The following is a 19,966-nucleotide window of genomic DNA, read 5'->3' on the forward strand; positions in this document are numbered from 1 at the left end:
GACGCTGGTGTTCTCTTCTTTTCTTCTGTATTTAACAGGCTTCAGATTTTAGGAATGCTTCAGATCAGAGGGATCTGTTCAGGCCAGTACTGACCCTTCAGCAGAACATACAGTGAATTATGTAGTATTATGTAGCATGTTTGTTTCAGTGCTGAGAGCCAAACAGGAACCAGAATGAGTTTTTAACAGAATAAAAGTCTCCTGCTTTATTCTGACACTTTAAATCCACAAAAACACTTGAAGTAATGTTTTATATCAATTGACAGTAAAAAAATAAAACTATGAATAGTGTTATATAATATATATGATAGACACTAGATAGGCATTTTCGGTTTTGAATTTTATATATATATATATATATATATATACACACTGTAATATCAGAAATAATGTTTTATGGAATATTTTAAAACATTATAAAATATAAAATATTTTGATACATTTTAAGTCTTAAGTTATTTCCTACTTATCCTTAAAAAAAAAGAGACCGTCTAAACTAACCTGAATGCTGCTAAAAATCTCGAAATATATAAAGTTATAAGATTATTACATTTGTTATAATAAAAATAAATTAAATATATGAACTGTATATATTAAATCACACACAAATTAAAAAAAAATAAAAATCTCGTCAAAAACACTCACTTGATCAAAAAATGAGTAGACAAATGAAAGACGCAAACATCAGGTTCAGGTTTTTTCTTTTATTTCTTCAATGTCATCTAGTATGAGACACTAAAGTGTGGATAAATGCTGCTTTGACAGAAAGTACATTAATAATATAATTAATAAATGATAATTACAGTAATAAAACAGTCTGCGTTGGAGTTGTTAGGAACAGAACGAATGTACAGGAGGAGGCACCTGTGTCTCTGGTGAAGGTCCGAAGCTCTTCCTTCGTCTGGACGAACCATTAAAACCACATTTACACTTTCCATCAAGTTTGAGTGAAACGAAACGCGTTTGAGGGGAAGACTTTCAGAAGCAGTTCATGGCTCTAACATCCGTCTGGCCCTCAACAGAAAACAGCAAATGAACCCAAACAAAGAGAGACGGGGGTCTCTGACTCTACAGGATGAACTTGCCGAGGAAGAACCCGATGAAGATGGCAGCGATGACCACCAGCAGCGAGGGAAGAGAGCCGGCCCTGGACTCCAGACCCAGAGCAGAGCTGGAGTTACTCGTGAGGTGCTCACTGCGCTGGGACCTCCTCAGCCTCAGACCCTCGTCCTGACACACACACACAGACGCACGCATGCACGCACACACAGACAGACACACACGCACGCACGCACGCACGCACGCAGACACAGACGAGACACACACACACGAGACACACACACACACGCACGCACGCACACACGCACACACAGACACACACACACACGAGACACACACACACGCATGCACGCACACACAGACACACACGCACGCACGCACGCACGCACGCAGACACAGACGAGACACACACACACGAGACACACACACACACGCACGCACGCATGCACGCACACACAGACACACACACACGCACGCGGACACAGACGAGACACACACACACGAGAGACACACACACACGCACGCACGCACGCACGCAGACACAGACGAGACACACACACACACGCACGCACGCATGCACGCACACACACACAGACACACGCACGCACGCACGCACGCACGCAGACACAGACGAGACACACACACACGAGAGACACACACACACGCACGCACGCACGCACGCAGACACAGACGAGACACACACACACGAGACACACACACACGAGACACACACACACACGCACGCACGCATGCACGCACACACAGACACACACACACGCACGCACGCACGCACGCACGCAGACACAGACGAGACACACACACACACACGAGACACACACACACACGCACGCAGACACAGACGACACACACACACACACACACACACGCACGCAGACACACACACACACACACACAGACGACACACACAGACACACAATGTTTTTTATCATCATCTTCTTTGGATTGAAATAAAGCTTAAGTAATACATAAACAAAAATCTGCTAATACTGCTTTATGTCCTCATTTTCATTTAGTTAAAGAAAAAAAAAAACTAAAATAGAAATAAAACAATTAAAATTAAACCTAAATAATAATATAAAAAAAAACGAATAAATATTACAAAAGCACATTATAACTAGATCAAAAAAAGAAATAAATGAATAAATCAAAAGGAAAATAAAATAAATAAAAAACCCAGAAGATGACTAAATATTGAAATAAAACTAAAATGTAAACTGAAATCACTAAAGCACTAAAATTACTAAGTGGAAAATTAATTAATAATAAAAATGAAAAAAAAAGTAGTAGTAGTACACAAAAACTAGTAAAAATGACATACAAATAAATTACAAAAAATGTAAAAGAAAACAAAAAACGCTAAAATTACAAACAGGACTTTGATAAGAACAAAAACAGAACTAAAAATCTAAATAATTAAACTGAAATAATAATGTATATGTATAACAAAATAAAATAAAATAAAAAATAACTAATAAATGACTAAACAAATACAATAATTAAAAAGTAAGCAAAATTTAAATAAAATTTAATTAAGTATCCCAAAGTAGCAATAAAACCATAATAGTACATAAATGATACTAAAATAACAGTGGCACGGGCTAATCGGTCAAAATTTAGTAGTAGAAAATAATTAGTAAATTTATATTAGGTATGCTCCAACTTTAAATTGTTTTTTTGGCTTAATTAGGTCAATTGCATAAAGCAGGGCTTAAAAACAAACAAACAAACAAACTCTCGGTTCTCTCTGAGCAGAATCTGTATTTGAACGTTTCTCTTCCTCCGTATTATTACTGTACTTATTATTTGAGAACAAAAAAATACCAGGTAATAACGTTTATTTTCTTGCCCCCTAACAATAAATAATAAATACTATACTAAAATACTATAAATAATAATTATAATAATGAACGGAGAGAGTCTTGATCTGGAACTTGGAGTCGTAGCCAATACAGCATCATCTTTTCTAGATTTGAACCAAATGTATTAAGCAAAATAAATAACTGTTAACACTTTAAAAGACATTAAAAGTATTTTTTCAAGATAAAAAAACACTACTCCTATAAACACATAGGAGTTTACACATAGGTCACTTTTTATTATCATTATTCAGAAATAATGTAGGCTAAAATATCGGTAAATAAGGCAAAATGTTTAAAAACATCACAAAACCAGGATTTCCAAGTGTCTATCATTCATCAACCTCAAATATGACTTAGCATTTTTACATGACCGCTAAATCTCATGTTAACCTAGAAAATGTGCGCTATTGAAATGTCTGCTATTGGAGTTTGGGAGCTGTGGGAATCTGTAAAGACTATGTTTATTGGTATGCACTCACAATAACAACTAAACATTGTGCTTTTGTAAAATAAAGAAGTCTGCTTTCTGCCATCTCAGTTTCCTTTCTGTGAACTTCGGAGCGCATTACAATTATCCAAAACTCAGCACAATTTTTTCTTTCATTTTGTTAATCTATTAGTGATTTAAGTTAAATATATTTAGTGTATAGACCTATATCCTTCTTTTTGCGTAGCCTATATAGTTTTATTCTGCTTTCTGTTTTTGTACAGATTTTATTTTGGCAAGGATTTAATTATTTTGCCTGGAGAAAAACGTTGGATTATGCAACAGACATGCCACTCGTTGTCTCCATGCAGTTAATTAATAAATTAATTATCGGTTGATAAATATCGGTGGCCGATAAATCGGTGCATCCCTAATTTATATTTTTTCTCATGTTTGATTTGAAAGATGCTTCTAGCCAAACTGACGCACCTTGAGCTGGCGATTCTCATCGTTGAGCTTGCTGACCTCCGTCTGCAAGCGCTTGCACTCCTCCATCATCTTCTTCTTCTCCGAGTCGTTCACTGACACCGGCCCGTCTGCTTTAGAGGAGTTCAGAACCGGCGCTGGTTTAGACTCAACGTCGCTCTGGAGGACGAGGACGGGGAAATTAGAGACAGAAGACAAAACAGCTCAAAATCAACAAACACTTCAACCCTTCAGTATGTTTCCGACCTTTCTAAACTCTAAAAGTGTGATTTTGAATGAATATTAAGAAATTCGAAAAAATAAAAAAATACTTAATCTATCATTACATAAAATGTAAATAATTATATTGAATTTAATAGTAAAACTTTTTTTTATTCTTATCCTTCATTATGATCCAGTAAATCATGACTTATTGGTTAAAAAGAGATAAATTTATACGGATTATATAAGAGCTTATATTTTTTTATCATTGCAAAATTTTGCTATTATTACACTGCTCTATATGTAAAGTTGGATACATGTTATTTAGAGTTATTTCAGATATACTATTATGGGTTTTTGTTAATATGGAGCTAATTTCTTTTTCAGTTTTTTCTTAAAGTTTTAGTATTTTTTATGTTTTTATAATTTTATTTTTGTTTTATTTATATTTTTGTTATTTTATTTGTGTTTAACTTAAAGTAAACACATAATAAAATGCTGTCTTGAAAAGCAGCTGAAATTAAATAAAATATAAAGGAACTTCAACTTATTTGATTTTTAGTTGACCTTTATTTCATTTTTTATGGTTTATAGATTTCTAGGTGAATTACTCTTTAACAGACATCTGCATGATCTTCAGGAACTTCAGTAGAGTTTGAGAACAGACGCCACAATAGAGTTTGACATGAAACTCTTGAAGCTCAGATCTCTAGAGAGGAAATCACAGGCTTGGAAATGAAGGATGAGACTTGTTTTGTGCTTAAGTGAAATTCAGGGCGTCTGGGCCAAGACGAGATCCTCTAACGAAGCCAGGACTGATGTGGGTGTTAATGACATCATGCGGCTGACAGGGTGTGGACGGGACGGAACGGGCGTTGCATTGTGGGTAAAAACAGAACAGATTGAAATGTTTTCCACAGCATCATAAAACACCTCCATATTTACAGCTGCACAGTCTGGGGAGAAAAATCTCACTAAAACGTAAAAAATATAATTTATTAAAAAAAAAAAAAAAAAAATTCTGATTATTACAAATAAAATGTTTTTTGATTACAAAATCATTTTGTGATTATATATCAATTTAAAATATTACATAAACATTAAAAAACAAAAAATAAATTATAAATATTATAATAAATATTTAATATACATTAAACTATAATATAATAATAAATAAATAAAATATTTTTTTAATAATAATTTTTAATATTAAAATAAAAACTTGAGACTTTGAGAAAAGCAATATAATAATAGGAATTATTATTATTAATTTTACATTCTAAGTTAAAATTCTAATATATACAGTACAGACCAAAAGTTTGGAAACATTACTATTTTTAATGTTTTTGAAAGAAGTTTCTTCTGCTCATCAAGCCTGCATTTATTTGATCAAAAATACAGGGAAAAAAATTAATATTGTGATATATTATTACAATTTAAAATAATTGTTTTTAAAATGTATTATACTTTAAATGATCATTTATTTCTGTGATGCAAAGCTGAATTTTTAGGATCATTATCACGTGATCCTTTAGAAATCATTCTAATATGATGATTCATTATCAAAGTTGGAAACTGTTCTGCTGCTTAATATTTTTTCAGAACATGTGATACTTTTTTAGGATACTTTGATGAATAAAAAGTAAAAAAAAAAGAAAGAAAAAAGAAGCTGTTTTTAAAATATAAATATTTAGTAATAACAATATACACTACTGATCAGTAATTTGGGGTCAGTAATTTTTTTTTCTTTCTTCTTTTTAAATAAAATCAATACTTTTATTCAGCAAGGATGTGTTAAATTGATAAAAAGTGATAGTAAAGAAAATATATTATTAGAATTTATTTTTATTTTGAATAAATGCAGTTCTTTTGAACCTTTTATTGATCAAATATATGAGACAGCAGAACTGTTTCCAACACTCATAATAAATCAGAATATTAGAATGATTTCTAAATGATCATGTGATCGACTGATGTTACATGTGACAATGAAGCTGGAGGAATGATGCTGAAAATTCAGCTTTGCATCACAGGAATAAATTATTTGTTTAAAGTATATTCAAATAGAAAACTATTATTTTAAGTTGTAATAATATTTCACAATATTACAGTTTTTTCTGTATTTTTGATCAAATAAATGCAGGCTTGATGAGCAGAAGAAACTTCTTTCAAAAACATTAAAAATAGTAATGTTTCCAAACTTTTGGTCTGTACTGTACATATTTTTTTTGCTGTGTTAATTTCTTATTTTTATAGTTTCATATTTTGACCGCTTTTTATTTTCTATTTTCATTTAGTTGCTTACTGGTTTCTATTAATATTAATTATTTATCCACAGGCATGTGTAGACATTTAGTTTTACTGTTTATGTAATTAGTTGAACGTTTGCTTGTAAGGGCATTAACACGAGACATTATTAGGGGTCTGTTATATGTTATTACTTAAGGGATTGCTTATTTGAATATTGATGCTCTGGAATGTTAATTTATGATAATAAGAGTTTGTTTCTGTGCATTTGTTCATCCATGCTGATATTAGTTCAATTATTATAGCAACAATATCACTTGGCATGTCACATTTGTCTTAGCTGATGAGCTTCTGCTTTATTAAAATAATAGTGTTTGACTGGATGCATGACCTCTGCTCTCCTGCTGACCTTTGACCTACCCTACTGATGTCTCTTTCCTGCTCTCTGCTCTGACCCTCTCTGACCACTGCAGGCCTGCACGCCTTGACCTTTGACCCTGTCGTTCTAAAGCTGCCCGGAGCGGCACGGAAACATTGGAGCAGGTTTCTCTTCTGAGGACTCTGAGACGGCAGGAGCGTTCAGGATCAAGCATGGAGTCACATCAACACTGTGTGTTTGTGTGTGTGTGTGTGTGTGTGTGAGAGAGTGTGTGAGTGTGTGTGACAAGCAGCTACATACACGCTTGTTAAAAGAGGAACAATGACATTATTACTGGAAACAATCTTCAAAACTTTACTTTAAACTCTAAACCGCTGTAATAAAAAGGTGCTGTAAGTGGTTTCAGATGTTTTGCCCCGCCCTCCAAACACAACAGCCAATCAGAATGAGTAAAGTGATTGACAGGCGGTGAGTGTTTGTGATTGGCTGGCTCTCTTGGCTTTCACTGATCAAAAACAATCACTTACAGCACCTGACCATAAGAGAAGCATGTTACAACAGAATTATAATTCAGTTTACCGCAGCGTGTAACGCTCGTCTCGCGGAACTCACCACTTTATCGTTTTCAGACGGAAGCTCAAAGACACATCTGAGTTTGGAATCCATGAGATCATCGGGTTTCACATCTTTCCACTGAAACACATGAAAAATAGGCAATTCATCAGCCACAAGCACTAGCAGCTGCCCACACACACACATGAATTCAAGCATTAACCCAGCATTAAGCCTGCTGCATTGTATATGATGCATGGATGCACTATGGCTCTAAATGATCAATCTTTGCTGTTTCTCACTCGATCTCCTCGTGTCTTCTGTCTCTGAGTGAGAGTTCAGAGTGTTTTATCCAGTCAAAGCTCTTTTAGTGTCACAGGACAAGCGTCCAGCTTCAGCTCGAGCTGAAATCTTTCCTGATTGTGATCAAGTAAAGGTCAGAATAAGGTCAGTAATATCTCCAGATGAACTCTTACTGGACTGAAGCAGCTCAGCTTTACTTGATTCTCCATCAATCATGTTTTAGAGTCTCAAATCTGATCCTCAGGATCTTTTGAGGAGCGTTTGTTTCCAGAAGCTTTACTTTCACTGTTCCTCAGCGGAGGAATGATCTTCACAAGCCTCCAGAACATCTCACATCTTCTGAGGAGCCTTGATTTCTTCAGCTCCCCATCACTGTGTTATATGTGCGGATCATTTACATCTCATCTCACTGAGACACATTACTGGAGACTCATATTTACATCTGTTTATGTCAGTATCTGCTGCACTGTTAGAAAGATCTGACTGATTTACATCACAAACATCTCATCATAGAAATATCAGCATCTGCAACAAATTGCTCAGATTGAGTCTCTGAATAAAATTTAGTATTTTTATAATGTAAACCTTTTTTCTGACTATTTTTTCATGTCAAGTTGAGCTAAACAGTGTATTTGCTGCCATCTGCTGGTGTGACAGCCACACACACACACACACACACACACACACACACACACACACACACACACACACACACACACACAAACACACACACACACACACACAGCCACACACACACAGCCACACACACACAGCCACACACACACACACACACACACACACACACACACACACAGACACACACACACACAGACACACACACAGACAGACACACACACACACACACACACACACAGACAGACACACACACACACACACACACACACACACACACACAGACACACAGACACACACACACACACACAGCCACACACACACAGCCACACACACACAGCCACACACACACACACACACACACAGACACACACACACACAGCCACACACACACACAGCCACACACACAGCCACACACACACACACAGACACACAGACACACACACACACACACACACACACACACACACAGACACACACAGACACACACAGACACACACACACACACACACACACAGCCACACACACACACACTCACACACACACACACACACAGACACACACACACACACACACACACACAGACAGACACACACACACACACAGCCACACACACACACACAGACACACACACACACACACACACACACACACACACACACACACACACACACACACACACACACACACACACAGACACACACACACACACACACACACACACACAGACACACACACAGACACACACACAGACACACAGACACACACACACACACACACACACACACACACACACACTCACACACACACACACACACACACACACACAGAGACACACACACACTCACACACACACACTCACACACACACACACACACACACACACACAGACAGACAGACACACACACAGCCACACACACACACACAGCCACACACACACACACACAGACACACACACACACACACACACACAGACACACACACACACACACACACACACACACACACACACACACAGACACACACACACACACACACACACACACACACACACACACAGACACACACACACACACACACAGACAGACATACACACACACAGACACACACACACACAAACACACACACACACACACAGACAGACATACACACACACAGACACACACACACACACACACACACACACACAGACACACACACACACACACACACACACAGACAGACATACACACACACAGACACACACACACACACACACACACACACACACACAGAGACACACACACACACACACAGACAGACATACACACACACAGACACACACACACACACACACACACACACACACACAGACAGACATACACACACACAGACAGACATACACACACACACACACACACACACACACACACTCACCACAGCTTCTATGTCTGTAGCGGCTGCGGGGGCGAAGATGGTCTGAACCATGAACTTGTGTTTGCTCTTCTCGTTCGGGTCGTACTCAAACGGCTGCAGCATAACTGAGACAAAGACAAGAATGAACACAATCAGACTAATCATGAGCGCAAGCATTTCTACAAACAGGTTTAATATGACTGACCTGCACAATTAAACTAATCAGTAGCCTATATTATTATGCACAAGAAACAATAGTGAATATTCCTTATATATGATAACAGTACAAACAACAACAAAGCATCAGAACAGTAAACACAGAATTCATCAGACGACCTCAATAAAGTCATTTACCTGCTGTCAGGATGCGTTTAAAGTGTGTTTTAAAGCTTTAAACTTCAAAAATATACATTAAGACATTTTATAATTATATTTTTAAATGTATATTTAATATAAAAACTTTTTTTTTTAAACACTAACTGAAAATTGTATTTCTCACAGGGCAGATTTAATAAGATTTGAAATGCCATAATTATGTTTCTACTCCAATGCATTGCTGAAATCTAAACATGTAAATGTTTTCATTACTAATTCATTCAAACATAGATTTATTCATGACGAAAGGATAAGAAAGTAAATAATGAATATGCAATATATATATATATGCGTGTTATTAAATTAAATCAAACATTCAAACGGACCGAGAGTAACAGTAACAAAAGCATGTCACACGTCAACTGAAAACAGCAAGCACAGACGTAAAGATCTTCTCTGTTCATTAATGAATCCTCATTGTTGTGTGTTTCTGACCTGAGATGATGACCGTGGCCCCGGGGTCGATGATGCCGCTGTTCGGCCGGACGCAGTACCTGCGCGGCGCTGTGGTCTTCACTTTAAAACACACTTTCTTCTCTGATGGATTCTTCAGCTTCAGGTTGGCAGTGACCACATCTGTGAAAGGACCTGAGAAGAAGAAGAGGAGGAGAACAACATCACATCTACATATTATTACTGAAGAGTCACAGAAAGAAAGACGAGAAGCGAGAGGAGACGAGATGCCAACACCTCAAACAAAGGCCGAGACCAACAGATCCAAACACAAAGATGCCAGTGTATTTCACCCGGTCACAGTCACTGCCTTTACTGAATCACATAACGGCTAAATTAGCATGAAAATCACATTTTACTGGCATTTCAAACAGCACTGTTTCTGAAGGTCATATAAAGAGAGAGACACATAGACCTGCATCACACTCCCACAATGCACCGGGAGACTCAACACATGGGCAATTAACCAATATTCAAAGGACATAAACTAATATTAACAGATCTTTATTCCCCACTGGTTAAATCTACTCAGTGCTGGTTAAAGATGAAGAGAGAGTTCAGAAAGTACACAGCAAGCAGGACAGGACAGATTCCTCCGTCCAGATCTTCCCATGGCCTTTGGATCTGATGAAAGGAGATGATGTGAATTATGCCTCAAAGCCAGGATCTTATGACGGCACATGTCCCGTATTAGTGGATTAGAGGAGAGCGCAGGATCAAGAGCAGGAATGGAGGTATTTCAGTAAACAGGGTTCAGAACAGCAGATGCTCGACCTTAGAAATTAAGTTCTGCTGGACTTGAGAAGAAGGATTGTTGTGTGAGACATGAGGACTCTGATCACATCAGATAACATTAGAGAATCATATGAGCGTCCACTGTATGGACACATCCAGAGAGAAATCTGACCAGAAGAAAAACAGGTCAAACACATGCATAACCCTTCACAGACATGACCAGAAGAGAAGCAGACTGCACAGCACTGAACCAAACACTCCATGAACAACTGAGGGAAAATAAAATAGTTTTATTTTTTATTATCATTTAGGTTTAAATGAAAACTAATAAGTTACAATCACAAAAAAAATTAGAAAATAAATGAAGGTAGACTGAATTTTTAAGGTAAGTGGTTGCAAACAATTTATTTTAGCTACATTTAATATTATATATATATATATATATATATATATATATATATATATATATATTTTTTTTTTTTTTTTTTTTTTTGTTTGTCAACTAAATTTGTTTATTTTACTGTAGCTAAAATAAATTAATTGCAACCACGTACCCCAATTATTTTTATTTTTTGCTAAATTCAATGAATATATTTTTTTCAGCATATAAACAGCTAATTTAAAAAAAGTATATAAATAAATAACAGTATGTAAAAGCATATAAAAAGATAAAATATAAAAAGTAGCATATAAGAATAAATGAACCAAAAATTGAAAATGAAATGAAACCTAATTAGTAATATTTTGAATAAACAAAAACTGATAAAAATGAGAAAAGCGCAAAAAAAAGACAAATACAAGTATAAAATAAAAGCATGTAAAAATAGTAAAAACAGAATATATAAAATATATATAAAAAACATGTAATTTTTTTTACACAACTGAACTAAATAAAAACAAAAATAAATGAAGCCTAAATAGTTATATTAAAAATAAACAAAAACATATAAATGCATATTGCAAAATTACTGAAAATGTAAATAAAATATCTAAATATTAATAAAAAAACGAATGCCTCATATAATAGTTTCAGCTCAAGCACTGTTATAACAAATGAACAGTTTGCTAATTATATTAGTTAACGCTCAACATGTTGACAGACAATTAATCTGAGACAAGTCTCGTAAGATCAGAATTTGTTAAATGAAGTTTCTAGAAAATGAATGGATAGAGCTCGTCATTGCATGAAAATGACATAATGCTTTAATTGTGTGTACACAAGTCACGCTTGTTTGAAGCAACAATACGACTGAATAATCAGGTTAACCCAGACAGACATGTACACGAGACTCTTGCTGGATTCTACTGTCAAAGTCAATTCAATTCAACAACCTGCAAAAGCATCATTTCAGCTGAAAAACACTCTGAACATCGTCTGATTTCTGCAGTTAGATCTGTACAAACCCATCAAGATAAACTGATATTTACTGCATAGAAGTGACTGTGTCTGGTGCATCAACAACATAACTTTGGAAAGCCTACGAGAAAATTTAATCATAAAATATTGCCTCAGAAAACATTTGAATTCAGAAATTTGCAGAAAGCAAAGCGACACATCAAACCACGTTCACTTAAACACACACTTACGTCCTTTTCAATTTCACACTTCATATGTTATTTAATAAATATCACTTATTAATTACACAGCCATAGTATCACTAATATATTATTACAGTATATGTTTTGTAATTTGTATTCAATTTTATTTTTATATTTTCAGCTTTCACTTTGATGTTATTTAAAGTTTTAGCCATTTTGTAATTTTTATTTTGTAATTTTTATTTGTATTTTTTTTTATATGCCTATAGGGCTGCAACTAACGATTATTTTGATAATCGATTAATCTGTCGATTATTTTTACGATTAATCGGTTTATGTACTTATATTTTAGCTTTTTTCCATTTAAATAATGTTCAAATAATGTTTTCACCAGGGCAGTCCTTAGAGCTCCTAAAGTAGTTTAACATCCCTAACAAAGCTTAAGGAATCTTTCAGAACATATTTTCACGAAGAATAAGGATAAAACAGAATAAGATTGCAGTGCGTTGTATTTTATTATTTACTGGGAAACAGCTTTATAGCTTATGCCAGGGGTTCTCAACTGGTCCCACCCTGGGACCCACATTTTCCCATGGTCATTAAGTCGCGACCCACTTTTTTAGAATTCAACCAACGAAATTTATTTATTCAAAAATAACTGTTGAAAACACTCATATATCATCTTTTTAAAAACATAAACCTACATACATACATATATTATCCCGTACAACGTGCATTTCAGAGCTTAATAAGTAACTGGACCCTGTCAACCGCATGTACAAAAGTTAATTAAATAAATAAGGCCACAAAACAAGATATTTTTACTCTATTCAGAGCAAATTAATAAGAAACTAAGGAGGACCATGACAACTGCATGTACAAAAGTGAATAAAATCAATGTCAAAATCACTCAAAATAAAGTTTTCACCTAACCAGGTCATTTGTGGAAGTTAATGAGACAATTGGGGATGTGCTTTACTCTTGATAAGAGTTTCAAAGTCTGGGGTGACAGTAGACAGAGCTACTCTCAGATCATGCTCAGTGTCCAACCTGTTTCTCTGCTTTGACTTGAGCTGGACCAAGGTAGAGAAGCCACTTTCACACAAATAGGTTGTGCTGAATGGTAAGATCGTTTTGACTGCTAAAGTGGCGAGGGATGGATACTCAGTCATCACATCGCTGCACCAGAAGTGTGAAAGGCTTACCTCACCAAATCTCTTTTTCAGCGTCAGGTCACATGACAGGTCCAGCAGCTGATGCTCTTCGTTGCTTGGCAACGTGATGTTTTCCACATTGATACCGAAGGGGTCGCGTATCCAGTCCATGGTTGTTTGTTTCTCTGGGAAGTAGTCGTCAAACCGAGCTTGAAGTTTAGTGAGATGCGCCCTTAAAGTTTGTTTCAAGTTATTTTTGGCCGCACTGTCCAGCTGCTGTGCTTCATAGCAAGAGTTGGGAAACATGTCCAGTCTGTCTTTGGATAAATGATTTAGCCACAGTGAGATCTTTTTCTTGAACGCAGCAATTTTGTCTGCCTGTTCAAATATATTGTGTCCTCTTCCTTGCATCGATACATTTAATGTGTTGAGGTGCTCAAAAATATCAGCAAGATATGCAACTCGTACGAGCCACATTTCGTTGTCAAACAGTTCTGCATACGGGGAGTTAGTCTCTGAGAGGAATGTGGCGATTTCTGTTTTAAGTTCGTAAAAGCGTGACAACACCTTGCCCCTCGACAGCCAGCGGACTTCTGAGTGATACAGTACCTGCATGTGCTCAGAGCCCAGGTCTTTACACAGATGTGAAAAGCAACGGCTACTTTTTGCACTCCGTTTTATGTGGTTCACCACTTTGATGACATTTGTTAAAGCTTCATCAAGTAAAGGTACCATATTCTTAGCCGCCAGCGCTTCTCGGTGCAAAAAGCAGTGGTTCCACGTCGCGTTAGGTGCCCTCTCCAGAGTTAGCTTCACCACATCGGAATGTTTCCCGGTCATAGAGGCAGCTCCGTCAGTGGTGATTCCCACACAATATTCCCAACTGAGGCCCAGTGAGCTCAAATACAAGTCCAGGGTGTTAAAAATGTCCTCTGCTTTTGTAGTGGTAGGGAGGTCTCTGCTGCAGAGAAATTGTTCTTGCAAATCACCGTCCCACACATGCCTCACATAAACCAATAAAATGGCATGGTTAGCGATATCTGTCGATTCTTCCATCTGTAAGGCGTAGTAAGGGCTTGCCTGGATGCGGACTGTGGTCTGTTGTTTTATGTTACCAGACATGTCTTCAATCCGCCGAGCTATGCTATCATTGGAAAGTGGTATGGTTATCAGTTTATCCGCCGCTGACTGATCCAGCACCTCTCTTACCATATCCATTGCAGCAGGTAAAATGAGCTCTTCGGCTACTGTGTGAGGTTTCTTGGCCTTTGCAATGCGGTGAGCTACTAGGTAAGATGCCCGAAGAGCTTGTTCTTGTTTGGAGCAAGACGCTGTCAGACACTTTTGTGATGCCCTCAGCTCCTGGAGACGTCTTTGAAAAAACTCCACCGGCTTGTCTTTCGATGCGGGATGTTTTGTTTCTAAATGGCGCTTCAGTTTGGACGGTTTCATGCTCTCATTGTCAAGCACTTCACTACAAAGCACACACTGGGGTTTCTGTCCATTTTTATCCTCAATGTACGAAAATCCATTTTTTAAATAGTTTGGGTCATATTTGCGCTTCGCCATCTCGAATCTGAATGTCAAAACAATACAGGATGGTTACCATGGCGATGGTTACCATGGCTACCATAGTAAACTACCGCACGTCTCTGACGAATGCCTGTCAAAATAAACCCTTTTTAAAATAAAAGACCAATCAAACATGAGACGCACATTAAATTTTTTTTTTTTTTTTTTGACCAGCTTACCGAGACCCACCCAAAACAGGTCTGCGACCCACCAGTTGAGAATCACTGGCTTTTGCTGTGAAATTGTAAACAATCCTTTGAATAAAGTGCCAATGGCATGAAACCTGAATGGAACTCACAATTTAAAGTAAAATCCATCAGAAGGTTGTCCAGAAAAAAAAAAATCGGACACACACAAAAAACCTGCTGTGTGAAAAAGAGCAGTGAATACTTAGAAAAAAAGTGCATTTCAAATATCTTTAAACATTTACCTCTCTCATTCAGTCATAATTAGGCTGCACGACTGAATTATTAACTGGTTAACGACAAACTGATCACAGAACATGTTTGTAAAGCTTTAAATGTTAACTGTTAAAAAGCAATGTTATCAGCTTTTACGACTAAACATTTGCAAACAACATTGTACTGGAGAATCTGCACAAATAAAAGTCTTAGGGGCAGTTCACATATCACGCCTAAAAACGCGTGGAAAACGCTAGGCGCACCGCTTTCTCCTTCTTTCCAAAGCGCTCGCGCAGAAGCGCCCCTGAGGCATCTGCCGTTGCTAAGCAACCATGACGTGCTCTCTCCTTGAAGACGCGGAAATTTCAGCAAAGGATAAATGGATTTGCAGCTCAAAAAAATCGCTTGCAGTAGCTCTGCTACTAAATTTATTTCAAAATGGAAATCTATATACAACTATGATCAGCTGTTCCTTCATCTTGACTGAGCTTTAAACGTTGTTACGGGAAAGGATGAAGCTGATTGGTTAGTTCTTGTCACATGACCCGCGATGCGCTTGCAGCATTCTGAAAAGTTGAAATGTTTTTAACTCGATGCTGTGCAGTGTTGGAAATAACGAACTTGAGCGCGCAAAAGACGCGATATGTGAACGTCCCCTTAAACAGTTCAGTAGTGCAGAGTTTACAGGTTACTCTTCTTTTTTGAAGGCTCAAAGTAAATTACTCCCACATCACGCTGAATGCTGCAGAGACGCTGTTCGGGAAGCACGTGACATAAAACAAGGCCAGCTATTGGCTATTCACTACTTCTCCTGTTGTACTGGCTGAATAAAACCTCCGGTGGCTCATTACTGCCACACTTTGGTCACCGCAGATTTGAAATATGCACGAAATGAGCCGCTTACGGCAAATAAAAGTTATTTAGCAACGAATCGATGACTAAATTAGTTGACAACTATTTTAATAATCGATTTTAATCGATTAAATCGATTCGTTGTTTCAGCTCTAGTGTATATATATATATGCAGTAGTTATGATTCTTTTGTTACCGGTTAACCACTTTTTGAGAACTGAAAAATACATTTCCAGCTTAAACGTCATAACATTACTACAGCAGTGAAAAAAGTTAAAGTAAAAATTACATTCGTATTTTAGTATATATAGGAAAACTCTGGATGGTGCAATGTAAACTCAGAATTAGCCTACAACTAGCCTTTTTCTTTTATCCTGTGGAATCATTATTATTATGAACGACTGTAAATAAATCACAATGTGGTACGAAGCAAAAAAAGTATTTTAAGATAATTTCAAAAGAAAGCTAAAAAATCTTCAGTGAGTGAATGAGTTGTGACTAAATCATAAACATATCAGTCATTTCGAAGGATGAACTCTCTAAAAGTTTCACACTAAAAACGTTTTAGACAAAGAACCGTGTCACAGTTTTTTTAATTCTGCTCACAAACATAAGAGCTGCTTTATTTCTCCTTTTTGACATCAGCTGAATTATCTGAATACTAGTTGCACAACACACTCGTTTACTTCTGCAACAGGAAACCAAGACAAAAACACGTCCACATTAGATGACAGGAAAACATTTCAACGTCCAACTCTAATCAGAAACACAAAACCCACATCTGGACTCGACTGGACGTCCTCCAAAGGTCCTAGAGTCTCCCAAACAGCATCAGAGAACATCCTCAGCTGTGAAACCCTTCTGAAGTATCATCAGCCGTATCTCAGCACTGGTTACTCATTTATCCAGGACAAACACACAGCAATCTGTCAGATATTCCCCCTCTGTGACTTTATTAAGCGTTTAGTCACATGTTTAGCTTTGAAGTACATGAGAATAACCATGGCACCTCAATATATTAAAGATACAAGGTATATATAATCAAAGCACCATGCACTTGAGACCGTCAATGTACCATGGTACCACTGCCTTAAAAATGATCTGTAAAAGCAATCAGCTGGAAGCAGGAGGTAATTACAAAAACTAGAGTCTTACAGAGATGCATGAGCCGATAACACCACAGTACTTCGAGATGTACCATTGAACTGAAATGCATGTAATAGTATTAATATGGTACTCTAATGAAGAGTTTTTTAAACTTGGGATGCAACGGGTCCATGGAAATAAAAAAAATAATTTAAATTTAAAATGTCATTTAAATAAATTCATAATTTGAGTGAAATAAATAAGAATTAGACTAAAATAAATATATAAAGAGCAAATAAATACCGGACATTAACAGTGCTTTAATAAATAAATAAAAATATAAGTTATAAGAATTGATTAAAATACAAAATCTGGATTAAGTAAAAAATTATTAAATTATAAAAAATATTTGAATAATTTTTTTTCTCGATTTAAATAAATAAATAACTAAACGACTGATTGAATTAAAATACACAAGTAAATTAATAAAATAATACACTATTATAACAGACATAAAAAAAAAAAAAAAAAACATTTCAGGATTTCTCTCCATATAATGGACTTCTATGGTGTCCCCGAGTTTGAACTTCCAAAACGCAAAATGCTTCCAAAAAAGTGGTGCATCCTAAATAAAGATTTATTTACATGATATATGTGTGTATATTTTTATGTATTTATAAATACTGTACAAACACATGCGTGTATATATTTAGGAAAAATATGTTTATATATTAAATATATTTATATATAATACAAAATATAAGAATATAAATATATAAATGTATATACACATGTAAATGCTTTCAAAATATATGCTGCATGTGTGTGTGTATTTATATATATATACACATAATAAATATACACAGTACACATACATATATTATGTAAACAAAAATGTTTATTTGGATGAAATTAATCTGATGAATTGTTTTTTTTTTTTTTTTTGCAATAACCGATTGTTTTTCTAGAGGCTGGGATCGTTTAGAGCCCTTTGAAGGTGCCTTTAAACTGCATTTTGTAACGTTTTCCTCAAAAATAAAATAAAATACAATTCTTTACAACTGAAGAAAGAAAGACTGAACATCTTGGATGCCAACGGGGTGAGTACATAAACCGTATTTATTTTTAATTTTTATTTTTTTTCTGGAAGTGAACTACTCCTTTAATGAGCAAGTAAAAAAACATAAATAATATCATAAAAATAAATAAATATCAATGCTACTTGTTAGGATGGGGGAACTCACACGATGATAGTATGATATTATAAATAAATCTGGGTGTGCATTGCATTTTATTATTTTTATTATTATTATTATTATAAATGAAAACCTGTGCTCCAACGTACTTTGGGGAAATATGCCGTGGAATTATCACTTTACATGTCCTGAAATCAGGGCAGTGCCATACAGACACTTATATAATAAAACAAACTCTTATATAATAAAAGCACGGTGACAGTAACATAAACACGGATGTATCAGATGATGTTTTGATTTAAACCATGCTAATGTGATTCATTCAGGACTACTCCTTGAGGTATTATCATGGTACAAGTCCAAAAAATGAGTTAATTTACTATTTTGAACGTTTTGAAAGTACGTTACCACACATATACCGTAGTAAAATGATATCATGATACCATGGTACAGTCACAGGACGTTATTGTAACGGTTTTTTTCTTTATTTGAAATTGAAACTTCCATTTTTATTGTTCCCCTGTAAAATGACTTGGCAGTGCAAACCCGCTCCCTTCGCCTGAGAGCCGCCTGTCAGTTAACTCGAGCTCGGGGATCCGCCGCGGCCTACAATCCCTTCCCGCATCACAGCGAGTCAAACCTGTTTACACTTCACCAAAACACACCGCCTGTCCGCGCTGCTTACTCACCTCTGAACCTCAGGTCTGCGGGAGGGTCTAGGATGAGGATCTGCTCCAGTTTGGACATGTTTTGGCCGTTGAGGTGACGCTTGGATCCGGAGAGAACTGTTTAACGTAAACCCTTCCACTGAGTCACTGCGAGCGACACGGGAGTGCGCTGCGCGTGCACACAACACAGACGCGCGGGGCTGTCCGATCGAGTTCGATTTTTTTTTTAAACTCAATTTATTATGTCTTTATTGGTAAATAAATTAAATATATACTGTAATCTCTGCCTCGTGACTACTTCACCCAAAACAGTCTTACAGTTTAACCCTCTATAGGTACAGATAATTTATATTAATGTCATTCATTGTTATTC

The 19,966-nt window shown here is 36.3% G+C and overlaps 1 protein-coding gene across 2 annotated transcripts; it reads right to left on the bottom strand.

Annotated features, from left to right (window-relative positions):
• Window positions 1–689: 689 nt before the first annotated feature.
• LOC132095940 (vesicle-associated membrane protein-associated protein A-like) lies at window positions 690–19,778 on the bottom strand. Of its 2 annotated transcripts, XM_059501032.1 has the most exons (7): window positions 19,615–19,778; window positions 10,373–10,525; window positions 9,584–9,687; window positions 7,292–7,372; window positions 6,721–6,861; window positions 3,856–4,011; window positions 690–1,230 (listed from the first exon to the last, which is right to left on the bottom strand). In XM_059501032.1, the coding sequence occupies exons 1-7, from the start codon at window positions 19,670–19,672 to the stop codon at window positions 1,069–1,071; spliced, it is 855 nt and encodes a 284-aa protein (XP_059357015.1). In that variant the 5' UTR covers window positions 19,673–19,778; the 3' UTR covers window positions 690–1,068. The 2 variants fall into 2 exon arrangements, with proteins under 2 accessions (XP_059357015.1, XP_059357016.1); XM_059501033.1 differs by lacking the exon at window positions 6,721–6,861 and having other exon boundaries at window positions 19,615–19,773.
• Between the last annotated feature and the right edge of the window lie 188 nt (window positions 19,779–19,966).

Source organism: Carassius carassius, chromosome 20 (genome assembly GCF_963082965.1).
Source record: "Carassius carassius chromosome 20, fCarCar2.1, whole genome shotgun sequence".
In the NCBI taxonomy this organism is placed as follows: Eukaryota; Metazoa; Chordata; class Actinopteri; order Cypriniformes; family Cyprinidae; genus Carassius; species Carassius carassius.